This window comes from Sciurus carolinensis, chromosome 16, assembly GCF_902686445.1.
Source record: "Sciurus carolinensis chromosome 16, mSciCar1.2, whole genome shotgun sequence".
NCBI classification, from domain to species: Eukaryota; Metazoa; Chordata; class Mammalia; order Rodentia; family Sciuridae; genus Sciurus; species Sciurus carolinensis.
This window is the reverse complement of record NC_062228.1, coordinates 44,938,411-44,961,113: the sequence shown is the minus strand read 5'-3', so window position 1 is coordinate 44,961,113 and position 22,703 is coordinate 44,938,411. Positions and strand designations below refer to the sequence as shown.

The window sequence follows — 22,703 nt, the reverse complement described above, 5'->3', positions numbered from 1 at the left end:
ATCATGCTAATTTATCCTGTTCCTTCTGTTTAAATTTACATTTATATTTTCCCAAAAAAATTGGGTATTTTTTTTGGTTTTCAAATGTTATCTGAAAGAACATCATATTTGGAATAACAAAGTCTATAACTATAATGTTTCTCCTATACCTTTTTTCTTTTTTTGGTGCTGCTGGGGATTGAACCCAGAGCCTTGTTCATGGGAGGCGAGCACTCTACCAACTAAGCTATAATCCCCAGCCCCCATATCCATTTTGAAACAATGCTATTTGTCTTTTCCTTTTGCTTCATCATCACCAATGTTCTATCAATAGTTTCTTTTCATACCAGGTATTCAATGATGTAGCAAAGAGGAGGTCAGTCTAAGTCCTTCCCACATATTTTTCACATTTCCCCCCATCAACACCCAGGATGTTTCATGTTCAATAGGAAAGAAGTGATAATGGAAAAATTTCTTAACACATTACTCTTACATGGTCTTTAATACACTACTTAATGGTAAGGTCTGCAGAAATTCAATGCCTTCAACAAACAATACTAATGGTAACAATGAATATAAAAAGAACACACAGCAAATATGGATTTATTACATGGCAGGCACAATTCTAAGCACCGTGTCTTAATTCATTTAATCCTCACTGAATATTATGAGGTAGGTATTATAAATATCTCCATATTATAGTTTCCACTGAGAAATACATCTATAAAAACAGGGTTGGGCATGGTGGCACACATCTGTAGTCCCAGCCACTTGGGAAACCGAAGCAAGAGTCACTTGAGCCCAGGAGTTTGAGCCCATTTGGGCAACAGTGACTCCTTGTCTCACAAATAGAAAAAGTATCAGAAAGGGTAAGTAAAAAACTGATAATGACTATTTTCTGGAAAGGGGAATGGATAGAAAGATGGCAGTCAAATGGGTATGTTTTCCTTATTTGTAATGTTTATAAAACTTTTAATAAGGAAAACATTTTCATGACTTATCTCTACATTAAAATAAAACACATAGTACATAGATATGCCTAGAATTTTCATGAGGGACATGCATTTTTGCAGGTATCATGGCAAAATAGTTGAAGGAAACTACAATGTCCATTAATAGGGATTTAATAAAAGATTACAGTAGCACAATGAAACATCATGAAAGAATCCCTATTTATTGAGTGGAACATTTTTCATGAATATTTTTACAAAAAGACTTCCTTACTTTTATAAGAGCAAAAAGGAACAAGCCAGCTATGCATGATGATACCCACATGTAAATCTCAAATAGTCAGGAGGCTAAGGCAGAAGGGTCTCAAGTTCAAGGCCACACTCAGCAATTGAGTGAGACCCCATCTCAAAATAAAAATAAAAAGGGGATAGGGATGTAGTTTAGTAGTAGAGCGCCCCTGGGTTTAATCCCCAATACCATTAAAAAAAAAAATCATCTTCAAAAAAAAAGGTTACTTCTCTCAGTAGAGATATTTTTAAAATAAAGGCATTTTACAAATAATGATGTAAAAAGACCTTTATAGCTATAAATTTAAGATAGATTAAAATATTAATAATGTAAGAATTACATAAAAATTACAGGAAAAAAGAAAATGAAAATCAGGATTATATGTGTGCATGAATTCTATGATGTTTAACACAAAGGTCAAGTGTTATTTTTTCAATATTTGCTAGACTGAATAATCTGAGTTTAAAAGAAAAATGAATTTGTATTAAAAGTCTTCCAAAATATATTCTATTTGTATGGTGTATCTCCAGTATGATTTTTCTTTGACTGAATAAGCCACAGTTAATAAATATATAAGGAGGGATTATCAGCAAGATACATTCTCTGATATTGAATAGTTGTGAGCCATATTCAAAACCTTCCCCCACATTTTGAATATTCTGATTTGTCACCAGTACAAATTTTGATGCTGAATAAGCCGTGGGCCATAATTAAAGTTCTTTCCACAGTCCTTGTATTCACAGGGTTTCTCACCAGCGTGAATTCTATGATGACTAATAAGCTGTGAACTCTGAGAGTAGGCTTTCCCACAAATCTTACATTCATAGGGTTTCTCACCAGTATGAATTCTCTGATGTCTAGTAAGGTCAGAACCAGAACGAAAAGCTTTTTCACATTCTTTACATTCATAGGGTTTCTCACCTGTATGGATTCTTTGATGTTTAATAAGTTGTGAACTCTGACTAAAGGCATTGCCACATTCCTTACATTCATAGGGTTTCTCTCCGGTGTGAATTCTCTGATGCTGAATAAAGTTTGAACTACTGCTAAAGGCCTTCCCACATTCTTTACATTCATAAGGCTTCTCTCCGGTGTGAATTCTCTGGTGTCGAGTAAAGTTTGAACCACTACTAAAAGCCTTTCCACATTCCTTACATTCATAGGGTTTCTCGCCAGTGTGAATCCTGTCATGTCGAGTAAGGTCTGAGCCATAAATAAATGTTTTCCCACATTCCTTACATTCAAAGGGTTTCTTGCCAGTGTGAATTTTCTGATGATGAGCAAGTCTTGAAGGATGTCTAAAGGCCTTTCCACAATCCTTACACTCGTGGGGTTTCTCAACAGTATGAATTATTTGATGTGCAGTAAATTGAGAGTCATGTCTAACATTTTTTCTGTATTCTTTTGTTGCACAGTATTTTTCTTTATTATTAATAAGTTGCTGTAATGTAAAGGATGGATGTTGACTGAAAGCAGGCACATCTTCATGAGTGATTACCAGTTTACTGAAATGCCTGTCCCTAGAGCCATGTTGTTTCTCAAACTGGCCATTACACTCCCAGTCATCTGTGAAATTAGAGCACTGAAGGTCATGTCTTGTAAATCTTCCCATTATCTCCCACTGGGCTGACTCTATTTCATATATTTCTTTCTTCAGAAATAACTTCTTGGTCTCACATGTTGATTCCAGGACTGAAAAAAATATGAAAGCAATCACTTGCATTTTTATTATTTAGAAGGAATGAAACTTCAATTAAAATGAGTGAATTAAATTGAATTTTTAAAAAATAGATGAGAAAAGAAGACAGGATGTGGGGTTGAGGATGTGGTTCAGTGGTAAAGCACTTGCCTTGCATATCTGAGGCAGTGAGTTTAATTGTTGGCACCACATATAAATAAATAAATAAAGGTCCATTGACGACTTAAAAAATAAAAAAAAAAAAAGAAGATAATAGGGAGATCACACAGGAATACTGTCAAATATGTGGCACATAGGTAATTAATATTACTATGGATTACCATTCTTAAATAAGGAGCTTAAAAAACACAAAATCATAGGCAATGTATCACACTGCAACTTTTATTTTGATAACTATTAGGTATTAAATCTGATCATTATGATAAAAGTAGAGGACAGAATAGAAACAAACACTTCATACCATATTCTCAGTGAAATTAACAGAAACATGGCATTGATAAACTAAAGCAATTTATCAGAAAAAAAAAGATGTGAGATACCTACAAGTGAGAGTCATGATAGCTAAAATAAAACCTTAAAACAGACAATAAAAACTATTGGCAGAATAGAAATTTTCAGCGTTTGTCCCTTTGCAGAAATATCAATTTGAATAATTATACATGTATGAAAATACCCTCACAATTGCTAGGCAATCAAGATGAAAGATTATAGCAGCTGAGTGGAGTATAGAAATAAGAAAAACAACACACTGAAGAGGGTAGGAAGACTGTTATATTACCCATGTCACCTCTTTGCAAAGCCCAGGCAGTGAAACAGAACAGAGATAACATTTCAGGGAAGGAGCAAATTGAGCATCTGATTGCTACAGATGGTAACAATAGGCCTGTCCCAGTTAACCTCAGTACCAAGGTAGCACAAAGTTTTGAGCACATAACACTGACAGACTAATGCCAATGGCCCCAGGTTTCAGGCTGACCCACGTTGGCCAAGACTCCAGGTCAGTCCACATGATAGCCAATTTATGCAGACCAATGAAACAGGCCAGCACCTTTGTGGACCCAAGCTCTAGACCAGTCCTGATAGCCCCTGGGCTCTAAGCTGACCCACAAAGACGCAGGTTCCAGCTCCCACAAACAAATAACTCAGGCCCATCCCCACATACTCAGGTTGCAGGCCTGCCTACACAGACACAAACTTCAGACCTGTCCAAATGTACCCAGGCTCCAAACACACCCCCATGTTCTGGGCTCCCAGGCCCACCTATGTGGAGGCCAGCACCAGGCTGATCCTGAGGTTCCAGAATCCAGGGCCTCCATGTGCACAAGCTCTGGACTAAACCCAGTGGACCCAAATTTCAGGACCACTTCACAGAACCAGGAACCAAGCCAATCCCTATGGACCTAGGCAACAGGACCACTCACCACTGACCCATCTGAGGATTCCAACAGCAAATGTGTCTGTAGACACTACCAGATGGCATGCTCAGAACCCATAGATGGCCTGATCAATGTTAAGGCTTTCCCTGACAAACAATGAGGGGCACCTACTCCTTTTTTTTTCTCTTTTTAGTTATAGACAGACACAATACCTTTATTTTATTTGTTCATTTTTATGTGGTGCCAGGGATTGAACCCAGTGCTTCATGCATGCTAGGCAAGTGCTCTGCAACTAAGCCACAACCCTAGCCCAGGTGCCTACTTCTTAAAGTCTGCAGATATTGCTGAGCATGATGGCCCCTGCCTATAATCCCAGCAACTTGGGAGGTTGGGGTAGGAGAGTTGCAAGTTCAAGGTCAATCCGAGAAACTTAGTGAGACTCTGTTTCAAAAGAAAAAATAAAAATAAAAAAAGGGCTGGGAATGTAGCTTAGTGGTAGCATACCCCTGGGTTCAATCCCCAGTACCATGAAAAAGAAAATCTGTGAACACCAAGTTAGAAGAGAACACAGACTACTAAACAAAGTAAGGAAAAGAACACATGGACAAGTTGAGGAATTCAACAAAGAGATACAAAGCATAATTTAAACATTTTTTTAGAGCCAAAGAACACATGGCTGAATTGAGAAACTCCACAGACTTCAATAGCAGATTTGATCAAGCAGAAGAAACAGTAAGCTTAAAGACAAGTTATTTGAAGTTAACCAGTCAGAAGAATGAAGAGGAAAAAAAAAAAAAAAAAAGAATAAGAAAAAAAAGTAGGGATGATGTTGTAACTCAGTGGTAGAGAGCACTTGCCTAGCATGTGTGAGGCACTGGGTTCAATTCTCAGCATTGCATATAAATAAGTAAATAAAATAAACGTCCATTGACAACTTAAAAAAAAGTCCATAAAAAAAGAAAAAGTAAAGAAGGCCTTTGGCACTTATGTGACACCATAGTAAATTTATTGATTTACCATAGTAAATCAATATAAGTTTCAGGAGGAGCAGAGAAAGAGAAAGGGGCAGAAAGTTTATACAAGAACTAATGAAAGAAATTTCTAAAATCTGGAGAGGAACATGAACATCCAGACCCATGAAGCTCAAGAACCTCAAGTAGATTAAATATAAAGAGATATTCACTGAGAAATATAATCAAATTCTCAATAGTCAAATACAAAGAATTCTGAAAGCATCAAGAGTAAGCAACTTATCATATTTATGGATGACACCATAAAATTAGAAGGAGATTTCTTAGCAGAAATCTTACAGGATAAGGAAATAGCATATGATATATACGAAGTGCCAGGAAAAAAATCTCCCAACCAAGAATACTATATCCAGCAAAGGTATTCTTCTGAAATGAAGAGATAAAGAATGAATTCCCAGATAAACAAACATTGATGGGTCATAACCACTAGACCTTCCTCAAAAGAAATGCCAAAGAGTTTTTTCAAAGAGCAACAAAAGGACATTAAAAATATGAAAATACAAAACTCACTGTAAAGGTACAAATAGTCATATTCAGAATACTCTAATAAGATACTAGTAGTGTATAAACTGCTTTTTACTCTAGTTAAAAGACAAAAGTATTAAAAATAACTAAGCCAGGTATAGTGACACATATCTGTAGTCCCAACTACTTGAGAAGGATAATTTGAACCCAGCCTAGGCGACAAAGTGAGACTCCAGCCTAGGCGACAAAGTGAGACTCTGTCTCAAAAATAAAGAAACAAATGCCAGGCGTGGTAGTGTACACCTATAATCTCAGCAGCTTAGGAGGCTGAGGTAGGAGGATCTCAAGTTGAAAGCCAGCCTCAGCAACTCAGTGAGGCCTTAAGCAACTTAGACCCTGTCTCAAAATAAAAAATAAAAAAAGGGCTGGGGATGTTGTTCAGTAGTTAAGCATCCCTGGGTTCAATCCCTGGTACCGCCCCCGCCCCACAAAAAAAAGGAGAGAGCATGCATATAAGAATTATATGAGAAAATGCATGTAGAAACTATTACATCTAATCCTTATGGCACATTGCCTCTTATGAGTTCACCTTCTACCCCCCTCTGCTCAACCTACAATTCTTCATTATACCTTTGTTTTCTTTAGACTTATGGACACTGAGGTGCTTAAGGGTGCTGTCTTTGCCTTTATCTGTACTCATTCCCTAGGTTATCTCATCCAGTACAATGCTGTGTATCTCTATATTGAAGGCTCTCCAAATTCTCCAAACCTGATTTGACCTCTGGACTTATGGACTGAATTGTCTACATGACATTTGTGCTATATCCAATTAACAGTTTGAACTTAACACATACAAACCTGCTCTTGCTTTTGCAACACATGTTAGGAAAACAGTAAATACTGGTTAAAAGTATGACCGAATCAGTGAGGATTTGGAGCTCACAAATACAAAATGAAAAATTAAAGAAAACAAGCCTTTGGCAATGTAGGAAAACGTGTACTTCAGGAGACAGTGATGCTTTGATAAGAATAAATACAAGAGGATGAGAAGCTAGGAAGAAACTGGATCCAAAATATGGACAGAAAGCAATATCATTAGATAGGGTAGAGGAGAGCACTGGCTAAACAGAATTAGGAGAGAATAAGAGCATAAAAGCAGACAAAATGTGGTACATAAGGGGAAAAGGTTAAGATTATTTGAAAGCTCATACAGAAAAGGTGTTACATTTGCACAGGAGGACTAAAGCTTTTGAGGGGAGCTTCCCAGAGAGCATGTCAAAGAAGCAGTCTCTCCACTAACCAACTGGTTTATTATCTGCTGTGCCTCACTTACCTGGCCACTTGCCTCTTGTCATCTCTCTGTCAACCAACCAGGGTTCCTTTCCTTGCTCCAAGTAGGAAATCACATTTGGTTTAGAAATGGAATGTCCTGCTTATAAAAGAAGTAATGAGACAAATGTATGATGAGAATTGTCTCAGAATTCAAGTCTAGTCCCTTAATTGTAAAGAAAGACATGACATTATAGGAAGAGTCAAAGAAAGGTACAACAGATCTATGGAACATAACCCAAGATTTGAAGTGTTTTCTATAATGCATTGCAACTTCCTTTTCCTAACTCTACAATATTCAGAACATTCCTATGAGAATAAGATGTAGGACTCTGGTTTTTCGAAGTTAGAAGAACATTTCATATTGGAGGAAACAGATCTTCCAAGGGCAAATCTGAATTACTATGGACAGATGTCCTTACCCATTGAAACCAGGTTGCTGTAATTCTCCAACATCACCTCTCTGTATAAATGTCTCTGATCATCAGTCAGGCATTCCCACTCCTCCTGAGAGAAGTCTACGGATACATCACTGAACACCACTGACTCCTGGAACAACAACCACGTATATGACTTGATTAGTAAAAAGAAGTGTTTTGTGTAACAGAAAAAGATTAAGGTAGTGGAAGTGGAATATAGTGAGCATTTGAATGTCTGGGACACAAGTAGAGAATTGTAAAAAATGAACACAACAGGATCCGTGTGCTTCCAGTCATTCTGTTTTCTCCAGACAAAACTCTCTGTTTAGTGGGGTATTTTAACATCAGAAGGTACAAAAATCCACCTAAGAGGAGTACTGTAATTAAATGCAATTGTATATACAATGCCTTACACGACGCCTGACATACAATAAATCGTTAATACTGTGTGACCTTTTTCTTTCCTTTCTCTCAAACAGGTAGAAGTAAAATTTCAGAATAAGGAATAAAGACAGAACATTAAAAGCATCCAGAGGATAGTAGGTTATATAAAAGGCATCAAGAATCAGCAGGGCAATGAAATTCTCAAGAACATTCAAAAAACAAGAAACAATAAGAACAAGTCTTCAATATCCTGGTGGAGAAAATACATTCTGACCTAGAATTCTAAAACCAAAACCATCACTCTGTTTTAAGTACTTAAAAATGACATTTCTAGACACACAAGGACTCAAACAATTTTCTAGGAAAACTACTGGAGGATATATCCCACCAAAATGAGGGAATAAACCCTCATGGGATTCAAGCAACAGGTAAAGAACACTAGAGAAACAGCAGGGGGAAAATCCAGAAAAAGGGAAAGTCCTAGGAAAGCTGTGTCATAGGCGTAGAGAATAACCAGATCAGATGGGAGTAGGAGACAAAGGAATGGGGAGAAGTTTCTATGTTCAAAGGCAACTGACATGTTCCTGATAGAAAACTTATTGATTGGCACATGGCAACAATACTGGGAAATCTTAGATATAAATACACAAACAACTAAGCAAGTAGTGGAAGAAACAATTAACCCCAGGAAAAATGAAAGTTTGTATTAGAATAAAGCCATGACTGGCTTGGTAGAGAATAATTTTTTCTTTTTCTTCTTTGGTACCAGAGATTGAACCCAGGGGTGCTCTGTCACTGAGCCACATACCCAGTCCTTTTTATTTTTTATTCCAAGACAGGGTCTTACTAAGTTGCTTAGGGCCTCACTAAGTTGCTGAGGTTGGCTTTGAACTTGTGATCCTCCTGCCTCAGCCTCCAGAATCACTGGATTTATAGGCATGTGCCACTGTGCCCAGTGAGAATGATATTTAAAGTCATGTTAACATTACAATATTAATTTAACCAAATGGTGATACAATGGTGAAATATAAACAGGAAAAATGAAAGGTAAAATATGGGAATATGATGTCCCCTTTCACTTTGAAGTAAATCAAGGGATAATGAATATAACCAATTCATCAAGAGATAGCAATTAAACCACATTCAAGAGTTGAAGCCAGGGGTTGTCCCTGTGACTGGCTCAGCAGTTCTATCAGTCATGGCCATGTTGTTGGTCGCCACCTGCTCAGGCCTGGTCAAGCTAGTCCTGTCGGTCATATCCCACAGGGTTGTGGCCACAGTGCCCACCACCTGGAGCCACTTGTGCTGGACATGAAGTGACCCTTTCTGTGCCAGGAGTCGCTGAATGGCCAGACAATGGGCCAGACTTTGGTCATCTGCATGGGCCTCAGTGTTCTGCTTCTGTTCGTTATTCCCACACGGATGTCAAAGTGGCTGATTTCTCTGACTATTGTCACACCGAAGTGTTAGATGGCACAAAGTCTTCAAAAGAGAGCAGCGAGGCTAGAAAAGGTTTCTCTTATTTGGTAACTGCAACAGCTACTGTGGGTGTTGCATATGCTGCCAAGAATGTTGTCTCCCAGTTTGTCTCCAGCATGAGTGCTTCTGCTGACGTACTGGCCTTGTTGAAAATTGAAATCAAGTTATTCGATATTCCTGAAGGCAAGAACATGGCTTTCAAATTGAGAGGCAAACCCAAGAAGAGGATTGACCAGGAAGCTGCAGTTGAAGTATCCCAATTGAGGAACCCACAGAATGATTTGGATGGAGTAAGAAACCTGAATGGGTTATCTTGATAAGGTGTTTGTACTCATCTTGGTTGTGTACCCATTGCAAATGCAGGAGATTTGGGCGGTTATTACTGCCCTTGCCATGGGTCACACTATGATGCATCAGGTAGGATCAGGAAGGGGCCTGCACCTCTCAACCTTAAGGTTCCCTCATGTGAGTTCACCAGTGATGATACAGTGATTGTTGGTTAGAGACTTGAACACAAGTCCCAGACCGCTTTCATTCTTCATGTCACCTCAGAAGAGTTGAGGGCAAGCCTCCTGTACTTCTAAGTTGGTTGATTTGAAATATATAAGAATTGTTAATAATGTACTTGCAAACATGAATGTGAAGTAAATTGAATTTAGAGTACTTACAAGCATTCACTTAATAAAGGCACTGTTAAACATTGTTAAGCTCAGTCAGACTTGAAAGGTGCAATATCTTGGATAGCTAATTCTAATTAAAAATTACACACTGGTGTACAAGAAAAAAAAGAGTTGAAGGCAGTGGGTGGCCTCTTAGAAGTAGAACTGGTGATGGGGCAAGACTGAACAGTTTTATTTCACTTGAAAACGTATGTAGGGCTGGGATTGTGGCTCAGTGGTGGAGCACTTGCATAGCATGTATGAGGCACTGGGTTTGAATCTCAGCATATAAATAAATAAATAAAATTAAAAAGTCCATTGACAACTAAAAAAATTTTTAAAAAAACGCATGTAAATGCCTTTATCTTAGAAAATTAAATTTGCATATAATTTAAGACTAATTTATCCTTATGCCACTATCATATAAGAATAGTTATTACAACAAATGCTTTTTATAAGCATGTTTATTTCTCACTGATTAATACTGTATTATAAAAATATAAATGTTAGCTTTTCTTTGCCTTCAATTAAACATTTAGGCCAGAGGTGATCTTTAAGACCTCCCTAACAATGGCCCAATATTATTTATAACCATCCACTGTCCAATTTTAAGTCCCTCTTGTTCCTGAGTTATAGGAAAATGATGAAGGATGATACAGATTAACAGCATGGTATTATCAATTTTTTCCCTCAGTATTAGGGACTGAACTCAGGGGCACTTGATCACTGAGTTACACTCTCAGCCCTTTTTATTTTGAAACAGGGTTTGCTAAGTTGCTGAGGCTGGCCTTGAATTTGTGATCCCCCTGTTTTGGCCTCCCAAGTAGCTGGGATAACAAGCATATGCTACTATGTCCCACTTGATGTCAGTATTTCATGGATGCTTACTGGAGTATTAGAACTTTGATCAATCAACAGTAATTTCCCAAACCTAAAAAGCTCACAAACCAGGAGATCTTGCCATGTACAAAGACTGAAGTTGAATAAAACCATTATACAAATTCTCTTATTGGAAAACCAAGGTTTGTGGAGTAATTAGTGCTTTTCTTTATGATGTGTCCTAATTACTCATTTCCATCCCATTCAACTGTCCAGGCAAATTAGATTCATTAATTCAGTGTGAGGAACATATTTCTGTACTATCAGGATTTGTGGCAGAAGTCTGAGATAGGAGATGCTGAAGCACTGAGTAAGAGCATGTAAACATTGTTTAAAAAAAGGGACAACTATAAAGCGTACTGAATTGTTTAGGAGGAAATGGAGCTCAGGTCCTGAAAGGGGAAACTGGTAACTTGTGTAAAAAAAATTATTCCAAACCTGGTCTAGGTGTTGTTGTTAAGAGACAGGATCTCACTATGTTGCCCAGACTGGTCTTGAACTCCTATTCTAAAGTGTTCTTCCTGCCTCAGCCTCCCAAATAGCTGGAACTACAGGCACTCACTATTGCACCTGGCTTTCAGTCAGATGGTTTTTACATTAAGAAACTTACAACTAAAAGAATGATAAAATTGTTAAATTTTCTGATGAAAATTCCATTTTAAAATTTTAATTAAAAGTTCTTTAGAGAAATTTGTTATCCACCCACTTGAATGCCTAACAGTTATATGTAATTTAAGAGTCTAAAATTTTTTAAAATTTATTTTTATTGTAAACAAATGGGATACATCTTGTTTCTCTGTTTATACATGAAGTAGAGGCATACCATTTGTGTAATCATACATTTACCTAGGGTAATAGTTTTTGATTCATTCTGTTATTTTTTCCTTCTCCCCCACCCCTCCCACCAAGAGTATAAAATTTTAAACAAGATTATATAGCCACTTCTTTTTTCTATAAATATTTCCAACAGTGGAAAAATTTTTGAACTGGTCTATTAAAGATCCTTTATTTTACAGAAGAGTAAGATCACTTTGACACTATATATAATTGATCGTCTAAAAGGAGTTTTTAAAACAATAAAAAGCACTATGATGAGAAGGCAAATGTTCCTATGTGCTAGAGGTAAAAATGTCTCTATCTGAGCATCAGGAAACAGTGTCTCACCTGAGCCATGGCTTTGATATTTGTAGAAAGGACCTCCTCTGGGTTCCTCTTTAGGAAAACAGTAGAGCTGGGAAAGGCAAAAGGAGAGACATGAGACCCTACTTGCTTCAAAGCTCCCAGAATAATAATCTCCCCTCTGTTCACTCCACACAAACACTTAAGAGCTATCAAGAAGAATGGGAAAATCTCCTATCATCCCCAACTCCAAAGAGACAGGCCTTGGACTGGAACAAGAATATTTCAGAAAGATAAAGATGGTTTGAAGAATATATATTGAAACATACACATATACAAGTATAAAATTCTTTTACACTATTATAGACGTTGCTATTTTTACCGGTTGGAATTCATATATTTTAAAATGAGTCCCAACCAGTACATATTATATGTAATTGTCTTAATAATCATATTGTATTTTATTGAATGAATGTATCTTAATTTTTTAACCCAACTGCAGTCAATGATCATTTGGTTATTTCTAGTCTTTCACTATAACAAACAATGCTATAATATATATCTTTGTGTATATATCATTTAACTTGTACGGTATATAAATTCTGAATGGTAATTCCTAAAAGTAGGTCAAACAGTGTTCAGTAAGCTTGGTTTATATGATTAGGTCCCAAGTCCTGACCAAGAAAAAATGATCCTTCTTAATTTGAGAGGATTTGGGAGATAACAGGTCTTGGTTTAAGATAACTGAAACCCAGAAAAGCAAACAAAATAATATTACTGACCCAGAAGTCTAATTAAGTCTTCTGCCAGCACCTGTGAAACTGTGTCATACTAACTTGTTAGCTGACAAGCAGGGTCAAATTTCAGATACTTTACTGTTCTTGACAGAACCTGTGGTTTCTGGATTGGAACTGAAGGTATGGGTTTGAATTTGTAGTTGTAAAGTATATAAACAGCTGGGTGTGGAGGTGCATGCCTGTAATCCCAGCAGCTCAGGAGAGCTGAGACAAGAGGATCACAAGTTCATGGCCAGTCCCAGCAACTTAGCTAGGCCCTAAGCGACTTTGAGACGCTGGCTCAAAAAGAATAAAAAGGGCTACAGATATAGCTCAGTGGTAAAGGACCTCTGGGTTTAAATCTCTATAACAAAAACAACAAGTTACACACACACACACACACACACACACACATACACATATGTAAATAGACACTAGACATAAATGCATGTAGTAAAATATATATATGTATGCATGTATGTATGTGTGTGTGTGTGTACTTTTTTAAGCTCTTTCTGCTGACTGAAATCCAGCAGTGGCACCCCCAAGCACTCAGAGTTTGGTTTATAATTTTATTTTCCAATAAAAGAAACTAGATCTCCTTGATGAAATTGCTGATTTTATGACTAGAAGAGGGAAAATACTAGATAAGTTTTTTTTTTAATGTGTATTTTTTAGTTGTAGGTGGACACAATACCTTTATTTTTATGTGGTGCTGAGGAAGGAACCCAAGGCTTCACGCGTGCTAGGTGAACGCTCTACCACTGAGCCACAACCCCAGCCCTAGATAAGTTTTGCATATTGAATGGTGCTAGAAAGTAAGAAAATGTTCATAAAAAGAAAAAAAAAGACATGTTGAAAGAACAAAGGATCCAACTTAAGGAACTCCTAATGGCCAAAACTGAGCCAATATCTGAGCAGCAAAATGAATAATGACAATAATGGATTAAAACTCATAATAAAATAAATATCCAGAGTCCATAAATAATTAAATATACATATGAGGAAGAGATAGTTCTTTCTTACAGTAAAATTTAAATTAATAAATGTAGAAGGACTCACAGAGAAATCACCATTAGTCAAACATCATAGTGTTATTACAGATAAGATTTATAAATTGAGGGTAAAATTAATGGGAAAAAATACAATGAGAAATAAGATTTTTGTACAATCCCAAAGTATCTCTCTCCCCACAAGACACTTATTAAGTAAAATGGAAACAGCAATGATTTTACATAGGAGACATCTGGTAAAAGTCAACTTAATAAAGTGATCAAAGAAACATTATTAATAAATACAATATCACATAACTCTGATTCAACACAATTGAGAAGAACACCACCATTTTTGTGATATTCTTGCCAAAAATACATAGTCTAAGTTTAAACATAAGGTAACATCGAGAATGAGCCCAAATTCAAAAAGGCATTCTAGTAGAAGAAAGAGAACAATTCAATCTGCTGTTTTCTTGAAGCTGAAGGGGATTATATCAAGGAAATGGGAACCTTAGTCCTGTAACCTCTAGGACCTAAATTCTCCTAACAACCTGGATGAACTTGAAAACAAAGCTTCCCAAGAGCCTCCAAATGAGAAGCCAGTACAATTGATACCTCGATTTTAGTACAGAGGCCCTGAATAGAAGATTCAAGGGATCAATGCTGTGCCCATGGACTTAAGACCCATGGAATTGGTTTTGGTAGTTATTTGAAGCAGTAGTAGAAAACAATATACTCTCCATTCCTGTATTATATTTAAAATCTTTACTGTTAGGGTGTTTTCATTTTGGTTGTTTTGTTATTTATAATTGAAAAAGAAATGATGTGTATATATGTATATCCCCCTACAAAAAAGTTAGAACTTTCTCTTTCTCTCTCTCTCTTTTTTTTTTTGGTACCAGGGACTGAACCCAGGGGTACTTAATCAGTGAGCCACATCCCCTGCCCTTTTTGTTTTATTTTGAGACAGGGCCTTGCTAAGTTGCTTAGGGCCTCACTAAGTTGCCAAGGCTGGCTTTGAACTTGAGATCCTCCTGCCTCAGCCTCCTGAGCCACTGGGATTACAAGCGTGAGCCACCACAACTGAGTAGAACTTTCTCTTCTTACAGTCTATTAAACGTATTGCCTTTTGGATGGAATACTGCAATTTTCCTTCTATTGACTGAGTGGCTGTCAAGAGGTAGACTCTGGGCTAGTCAGTTTACAGATTTCACTCCAATCCTCAGAACAACTTTTATGTTACAGATCAAAAGCAAATGATCAGAAGTGCGTGGGCAGGCCCAGCAAACATCTCTATTGATAAGCAGAACTAGAAACATTACTTCAAAAAGAAAACAGGTTTATATGATAACAGTTAATTTTTTAACCTGACTCTAATATGCAAAATGTCCAGGATTTCAGGAGCCAGCATACAGAGGAGATATATATTATATATCTATATAATATATATTTATTATATATATTTATATTTAATATATTTAATTATATATAATTAGATATATATTTAATATATATATTTATGAGTTCTGAATTTCAGGTCACAAGTTGAATAATGCAATAATTAAATTTAGAAAAAAGGTCTACAAAATAACTGGTCAATATTTTTCAAAAGCATCTTCTTGGAAGATATAAAAGGCTAGCTGGGGGCAGTGGCATGTGCCTGTAATCCCAGGAGCTTGGGAGGCTGAGGCAGGAGGATCTGAAGTTCAAAGCCAGCCTCAGCAACTTAGTGAGACCCTGACTCAAAATAAAAATAAACAAATAAATTAAAGGGGGTGGGAATATAAAAAGGGCTAAAGAACTATGTCAAAAGGGGGAAGTCTAATGACACAAGACAAATAAACTAATATGAGATCTTTGATTAGTTTCTGGAACAGAAAAGTACAATTAGCAAAATTTTAAATTTGAATAAGGTCTATAAATAAGGTCTTAGTTAAGTTTACATCAGTGTTGACTTTTCAGTTTTCACAGTTGTATTATAGGCAGATGGGTAAAGAGTATATGAGAATTCCTTATACTATTTTCACATTATGAAATTAAAATTTTTAAAAATTAAAAAATAGAAAATAGACAAAATAACCGAACAGACACTTCAAAAAAGAGGAGATCCAAGTGGCTAATAAACATAGAAAAAGGCACTGAATATCATTTATGCATCAAGGAAATACAAATTAAAACTACTATGACCTCGCAAGCACAAGGCCCTGGGTTCAATCCCCAGTACCACAAAACAACAACAACAAAAAACTACTATGAAATTTACACAATGAACAGAATAGTTAAAAGATTAAATATCAAATAACAGAGAGGATGTGGATCAACTGGAACTTCATAAATTGCTGGGTTGAGCATAAAATGGAACACCATATAATCTAGCAATTTTAAGTATTTGGCCAATAAAAAAGCATTCATATATTTATAAAAAACATGGTAGACTGTTCACAGAAGGAAAATAATGGGCAATAGTCTCAAATTCAGAATTACTAAAATATCCATCAACGGTGTAATCAATTAATATGTTACAATATATTCCCAAATCAATGAGTAAGTACAATTACACTGAACAACATGGATGAATTTCACAAACAAATATGGAACAAAAGAAGTCAGGCATAAGAGTGTATGCTAGCCTGGCACAGTGGCACATGCCTGTAATCCCAGCGGCCTGGAGGCTGAGGCAGGAGGATGGCAAGTTCAAAATCAGCCTCAGCAAAAATCAAGACCCTGTCTTTAAATAAAATACAAAACAGGGCTGGGGATGTGGCTTAGTGGTCAAATGCCGGAGTTCAATCCCCAGTACCTCCCACACTCCCTGCCAAAAAAAAAAAAAAAAGTATAAGTGGGTTTGCTAGACGTCTTGATCCTGAACAAATAATTGGTGCCACAGACAGCAGTGGACAATTGATGTTTCTCGTGAAATGGAAAGATTCAGATGAGGCAGACTTGGTGCTGGCAAAAGAAGCAAATATGAGGTGTCCTCAAGTTATAATTGCTTTTTTATGAAGAGAGACTAACTAATATTCATGTCCAGAAGATGAAGCTCAATAACTGTTTGCATTATTTTTTATATATACTTAAATACATATATAAAATCTAGTTTTTGGTTTTTGATTTACTAGTGTGAAAAATAATTACATTATAATGAAAATCAAATTTGATATGTTGGTTTTGAAAGTAGGGGAGGTTTTTTTATGTATTTTTTAGTTGTAGGTGGACACAATAACTTTATTTTTATGTGGTGCTGAGGATCAAACCCTCATGCTTCTAGGCAAGTGCTCTACCACTGAGCCAGCCCCAAGTCAGGGAGTTTTGGGGTTTTATTTTTTTGGTTTTGCATCAATAGCACAGATTACAATGAACAAATCAAAGCTTTTGGTAGTTGCTTCCTTTATCAGGAAAGAGCATTTGATATGATGGCATATTTCCTCTGCTTTTCTAAAAGTTGGGGAAATTTTCCATAGTCATTACTAAGAACTTGTTTTTAACTCGTATGCCTAAGGACCATTCTGGGGGTTTTGTTTGCTGATGTGTGTGTGTGTGTGTGTGTGTGTGTGTGTGTGTGTGAGAGAGAGAGAGAGAGAGAGAGAGAGAGAGAGAGAGAGAACATGTGTATATAAAATCTTACATAGCAGTTTTTGTATTTTAAGCATTCACCAAAACAACATGTTTTGGGTGGTAAACCCATGTTCCTGAGGTGCCATCATTCTGTGCAACCTAACAAATAATTCACTTCAAGTTCAACTGAATTTTTTCCTGAAATCATAACCCTTAAGATTAAATGATTCTGTAGTTAATTGGACAGTTAAAATTGGGTAATTAAAAGCAGCCCCATTAAATCTACATCTATAGTCACATAAATGCAACAATTTTATTTGCAAAGTTCCTGAAAGGAAAAATACTATCACTATTAACAACTTCTGCACCCAGACAAGTAAACTAGACAAATCCTAGTGTGTCTTAATTAGCAAGATTTAAGTGTTCCTCCAGTTAGCCATTTCTTTCTTAAAAGTTGAAATCTTTGTACTAAAAGGTCATAATTCATGGAATGTCTTAAGATTTGGCTCATGGGAACCTGATCAGATGACTAGAGATGTTGGCAATCTACAACTTGCTCACATAAACGGGTGAGGCAAGTTTTATAGTCTAAATTATTGACCTGAATGTTTTTTCTTTACTCCAATTAACTCCTTACATATAGGTTCAATCTTTTCAGTATTTGGATTACTGGTTCAACATAAGCCAAGAAAATTACTTTGTAGTAATCAGAATGTTACCTAACTGTATATTGTTTACCTTATTGTAAATACTGGTGAACAATGGTCAATAAGTAGTTTTATATTCCTATTAAAAAACATTTATGCAATTTATTATATGTCTATATCTCATTAAAAAATTAAAATTTGCTTTTAAACACAGTTTTAACCATGTTTTGGTAGGGATACAAAACAATAAGATGTTTTAAATGTTGCTGTGCAAGTGTAAATATGTGCATTCACTTTGGTATATATTTTGCACCATTTGGTAAAGTGCAAAATAGCGTTTGATAAAGCAATTCCTCTGGCAAACAAGCATGTGTACCCTATATAAAGAGAATGTTAGTGGCAGGGTAACAAGGACTTACACTCTTCACTTTTGCCTGCAAATGTCCAATGAGTAGCTAAAAGGATTAAAGACTTGGCATCTCTCTGTTTCCATTTCACATCCATCTCCTTTGCTCAGAGTAACCTTGGATGCAAAACAAGGTCTGATCAATATATATATATCTTGTGATTAATTGAAATTACCCCCCCCAAGGCAACAGTAACTTTCTTATTTTAGACAAGGCTCTGCCTGACCAATCTGAGATAATGATGGACCAGACCATGTCTGGTCAAGACCATCTGCTCTGGCAACTGTGAAAAGTTTCCAGTTATGTGAACTCTCAAACCTTGCCCTCATTCACCTTTTTATAAAATCTCAAAGTCACTGTCAGCCCTTCAAAGATAGGGCAAAGGACATGGGTCCCCTTGTCTTCCCAGTGTAGCTACACTGATTAGAGTTGCTTTCATAATTTTCCCCATTACCTTTTCCTTCATTTATTTTTATTTTTATTTTTTTTTGAGGTATATGGCTAGACATGATTTGTTGGATCCCCAGAATCAAGCTTCTGGCCTAGAGTCTGGTAACAGCAGCATTATTTATAAAATAAAAACCCAGAAGTTACTCAAATATCCTTCATTACTAGAAGGGATGAATAAGTGTGGTATACTTCAAAGCCTGAAACACAACGCAGCAAAAAAACTGAATGAATTATTATTATATCTAATATGAATGATTCTTAAAAACATTTGAAAAAATAAACATAATAAAAGACAAAGGATATCAAGATAACATTCATATTAAGTAATAAAACTGGGAAAACCAGAGTATACTGCTTTGAGGTACCATTCAGTTACAGAAAACCCATGCCCAAACCCACAGGTCACACACCCAGGGCTTCAGAAAGTCCCATAAACACAACTGCAAGTTTACCAAGAGGACGCTCAAAGTTACAACTGCAGTCACAGACACTGTTCACCTGTACCTGGTCACAGTCAACATAACACACTAACCACATGCACACACAAATATAACCACACAGTATTTATCTGTATTCCCTCCAGTACTCTGCTGCACGTGGCCACAACGTCACACAATCATACACTACTATGGAGACCCAACCAGTCACAAGCTCCCCATATCCGCACACAATGCTGCGCGTGGTCCTAACCTCTCTCTCTCTCTCACCCACAGCAGGCTTTGCACACCGTGTTATCATCAGAAGCAAATACTCAAGTCTGCTACATCCATACGCTCATTCTTCAGAAACTACCACACAGACAATAATAACCACACAATTTCAATCAACTCCTTCGCTGCACAAAGACAAGTCTCGGCTCCAGCCCCGCCCTCCTCTCGGAATGCTCACCTCAGGCCTCCCAAACTTCCAAGGCAGTAAAACACTCCACAGCACTGGATTAATTGCTAGTGAAGCTCCAAGGCTCCCGCCAGCGCGTGACTTTAAGGCTGAATTCCCGCGAGAAGCAGGTAATGCCGACTAGTGCTCTGGAAAATGTAGTCGGAAAGGGACCAGAGGTGGACAAGGTGGTTCCGGGTTTTCAGGATTCCTATCAGCGATTAGCTGCGGCCACCGGAAAAGATTGTACCCTTCATTGAAACGCGCCCCCGAAAGCTTAAGTCCTGGATCAGCCTCCAACCTCGGCTCCCCAAGAAGGCCGCTCTGGCGCGTTTGACATGGTTTACTCTCCGCCCCTTCCTATCTGTAGGAACCAGATAGCCTCAGGAAAAGAAGGGCAAATTTAGGGCTGGGGATATAGCTTAGTTTGTTCAAGTCCCAGCACCGAAAAAAAAAAAAAAAAAAAAAAAAAAGGGCAAATTTGCCTAGGAAGGAAGTTTGCACCACTGAGCCTTCTGGGAAATGTAGTTCGGATCGGGGGTGGGGGACGCTGTGGGCTGACCATTCAAAAGTCATCTCAGAGATAACCCTCTGCTTGGCCACACCCCGGTGACTGACGCCTGGGAATGCTAGTGGGCCAAGGAGGTACTCAGGTTCAGATTTCCTGGGGCGCCGTTATGGTCTTTGTTCAGGGATAAATTGGGTTGGCGCTCTTCTGTGCAGAGGGATTGTGGGATCTGAGGCAGTGAGACCCAAAGCTGGTCTGGGAGGTCGAAGGGGTGGAGAGCAGGAGCACTCAGTGACTGGGAAGGCTGAAGTCGCTTAAACATGCGACAGGTTCCGAGACCCTAAAAGAGGAGTTTCGGCAATTGCGAAGGGATCTTTTGTTATTCTGAGCTATTAGCCTCTGTTTGAAGTGTGGGGGATGAGGAGGATGAGGGGATGATGAAGCGGAGTTTGCAGCAAACAAGGAGAGTCCGAGGGTGTATCACTTGGGTGTTGGAGGTTCGTAGAGAGAAACTGCATTTGGGAATTGTGTGTGTGTGATCGATACTTTAAATAAATATAATTGTACATGTGGCTGGGATTGTATATTGGAGATCATCTTTGAGCCTCATCTGTAAAACCGTAAGGACGGATCATTCTGGAGCATCAGTTTTTCCTGAAGGTTTTAAGGGAGAAAGGTTATGTAACTGAACTTGTAATGACTTAAGGCTTAACTTTTATGTAAAATCAGAAACATCTATTATGAAATAGAAGATGAAATCGTTCTTGGTTTCTTAAAAAAGAAACTCAATTTCAAAGAACTTTGTGCGAGAGTGTGCGCGCGCTCCCTCTAGAGGTGGGTTCTTGCTCTTCTTTGGAGCACATGTCCCCCTATTCAATCTGGGTTCTTTTTGGGTGGTGTAGAATACTGGGGAGCAGGTGTAGGTCTAAGGGATCTGATTTGGGAAGCCCTGGATTAAGAAACAATAACTTCAAAGCTTGAAGAGTAGTGTTGACCATTGCAGTTAGCAGAGAAGTGAGTTACGCAGTGAAGAGACAACCATGAAAGAATTGCGAAGGGGTCTGTTATTCTGAACTACCAACCTCTGAACTGTGGGGTATGAGGAGGCTGAGGGGCGGTGAGGCCGAGTTTACAGCAAGCAATGAGAGTTATCTCCAGGCCAGGTTTTTTTTTTTTTTTTTTTAGGTATGAAAATAAGTAGCTTCTAACTACAAAGATGCTTTCTTGAAATATTTTAGTCCAGTTATTTTAATATAATTTTAAATAAAAAGAGAGATAGTTAATAGAAAATTCATGTAATTATACAAACAAAACCATGAAATAGTATAAAATGCTTAAGAATAATTTTATCAATATATACAAGAAAGCTATATACAATATAAACAAGAAACTTTAAAACACTACTAAAGACTTAAATCTGTATCATATTCTTGAATGGAAATCCTTACCATCTTAAACATGTCATGTTAAATGAACTTATGAGTTTAACACAAACCCATTGAAAATATTGTATTTTTTAAGTCAAATTCAGAAAATCAAGGATGATATGTTTTCTCTCATATGTGAAGCTAGTAAAGAAAAAGGAAAGGAAAGGCGTGGTTGGAGGGGGGTCTCATGAAAACTGAAGGGAGATCAGTAGAGTGAAGGAAAGGGAACATGAGGAGGGAGGTGGGAGGTAAAGGGGAAATGTTAGGAAATGATATTGGCCAAATTATATTGTTATATTGCGTGCATATACAAATATCTAACAACAAATCTCATCATTATAAATTACAATGTACTAATTCAAAAATTGAAAAAAAGGGCCTGGGATGGTGGCTCAAGCATGTGTGAAGTCCTGGGTTCCATTCTCAGTACCACATATAAATAAATAAAAAATAAAGATCCATTGACAACTAAAAAATATATTTTTTAAAATAATTTTTTAAAAAAGAAAATAGTATATTTTTCTAAATAAGGGTGATTTTTAAATTCCAATTTAAAAACAAAAGCAAGCTGGGCGTGGTGGTGCATGCCTGTAATCCCAGGGACTCAGGAGACTGAGGCAGGAGGATCACAAGTTCAAAGTCAGCCTCAAAAAAAATAAAAAAGAAAAAAGTGAGGTCCTAAACAACTCAGTGAGACCCTGTCTCTAAATAAAATACAAAAAGAGCTGGGGAGTGGCTCAGTGGTCAAGTGCCTTAGTTCAATCCCCAGTACAAAAAAAAAAAAAAAAAATCAGACAGTAAATCAGGTGGAAAGAAAGTAATGTAACTAAACATACTCTAAATTTTCAAAAATTAAAATAATACGCTGGGGTTGTGCCTCAATGGTAGAGCATTTGCCCACCATGTATGGGACATTGGGTTTGATTCTCAGCTCCACATATAAATAAAATAAAAGGCTGTAGCTCAGTGGTGGATCGCTTGCCTAGCATGTGTGAGGCACTGGGT

At 37.2% G+C, this 22,703-nt stretch overlaps 1 protein-coding gene and 1 pseudogene across 8 annotated transcripts in view; one reads left to right on the top strand and one right to left on the bottom strand.

The window, feature by feature from the left end:
* The window catches only part of Znf566 (zinc finger protein 566), a 31,826-nt gene extending 11,629 nt beyond the window's left edge, over window positions 1-20,197 (bottom strand). For 5 of the 8 annotated variants that reach the window (XR_007105331.1, XR_007105332.1, XM_047527586.1 and 2 more), the window contains exons 1-5: window positions 19,776-20,197; window positions 12,103-12,169; window positions 7,541-7,667; window positions 7,123-7,221; window positions 2,140-2,910 (exon numbers count right to left, since the gene is read on the bottom strand). Coding sequence is in view for 6 of the 8 variants with exons in the window: in XM_047527586.1 (XP_047383542.1) it covers window positions 2,140-2,910; window positions 7,123-7,221; window positions 7,541-7,667; window positions 12,103-12,111 (1,006 nt within the window). In the remaining 2 variants the exon portion in view is untranslated. Of the gene's footprint in view, window positions 1-1,386; window positions 2,911-7,122; window positions 7,222-7,540; window positions 7,668-12,102; window positions 12,170-19,775 lie in introns of those variants that run through there. The other 3 variants (XM_047527583.1, XM_047527584.1, XM_047527585.1) reach the window with 3 other exon arrangements.
* Window positions 9,120-9,903, top strand: LOC124966976 (cytochrome b-c1 complex subunit Rieske, mitochondrial-like; annotated as a pseudogene).
* Window positions 20,198-22,703: the final 2,506 nt, after the last annotated feature.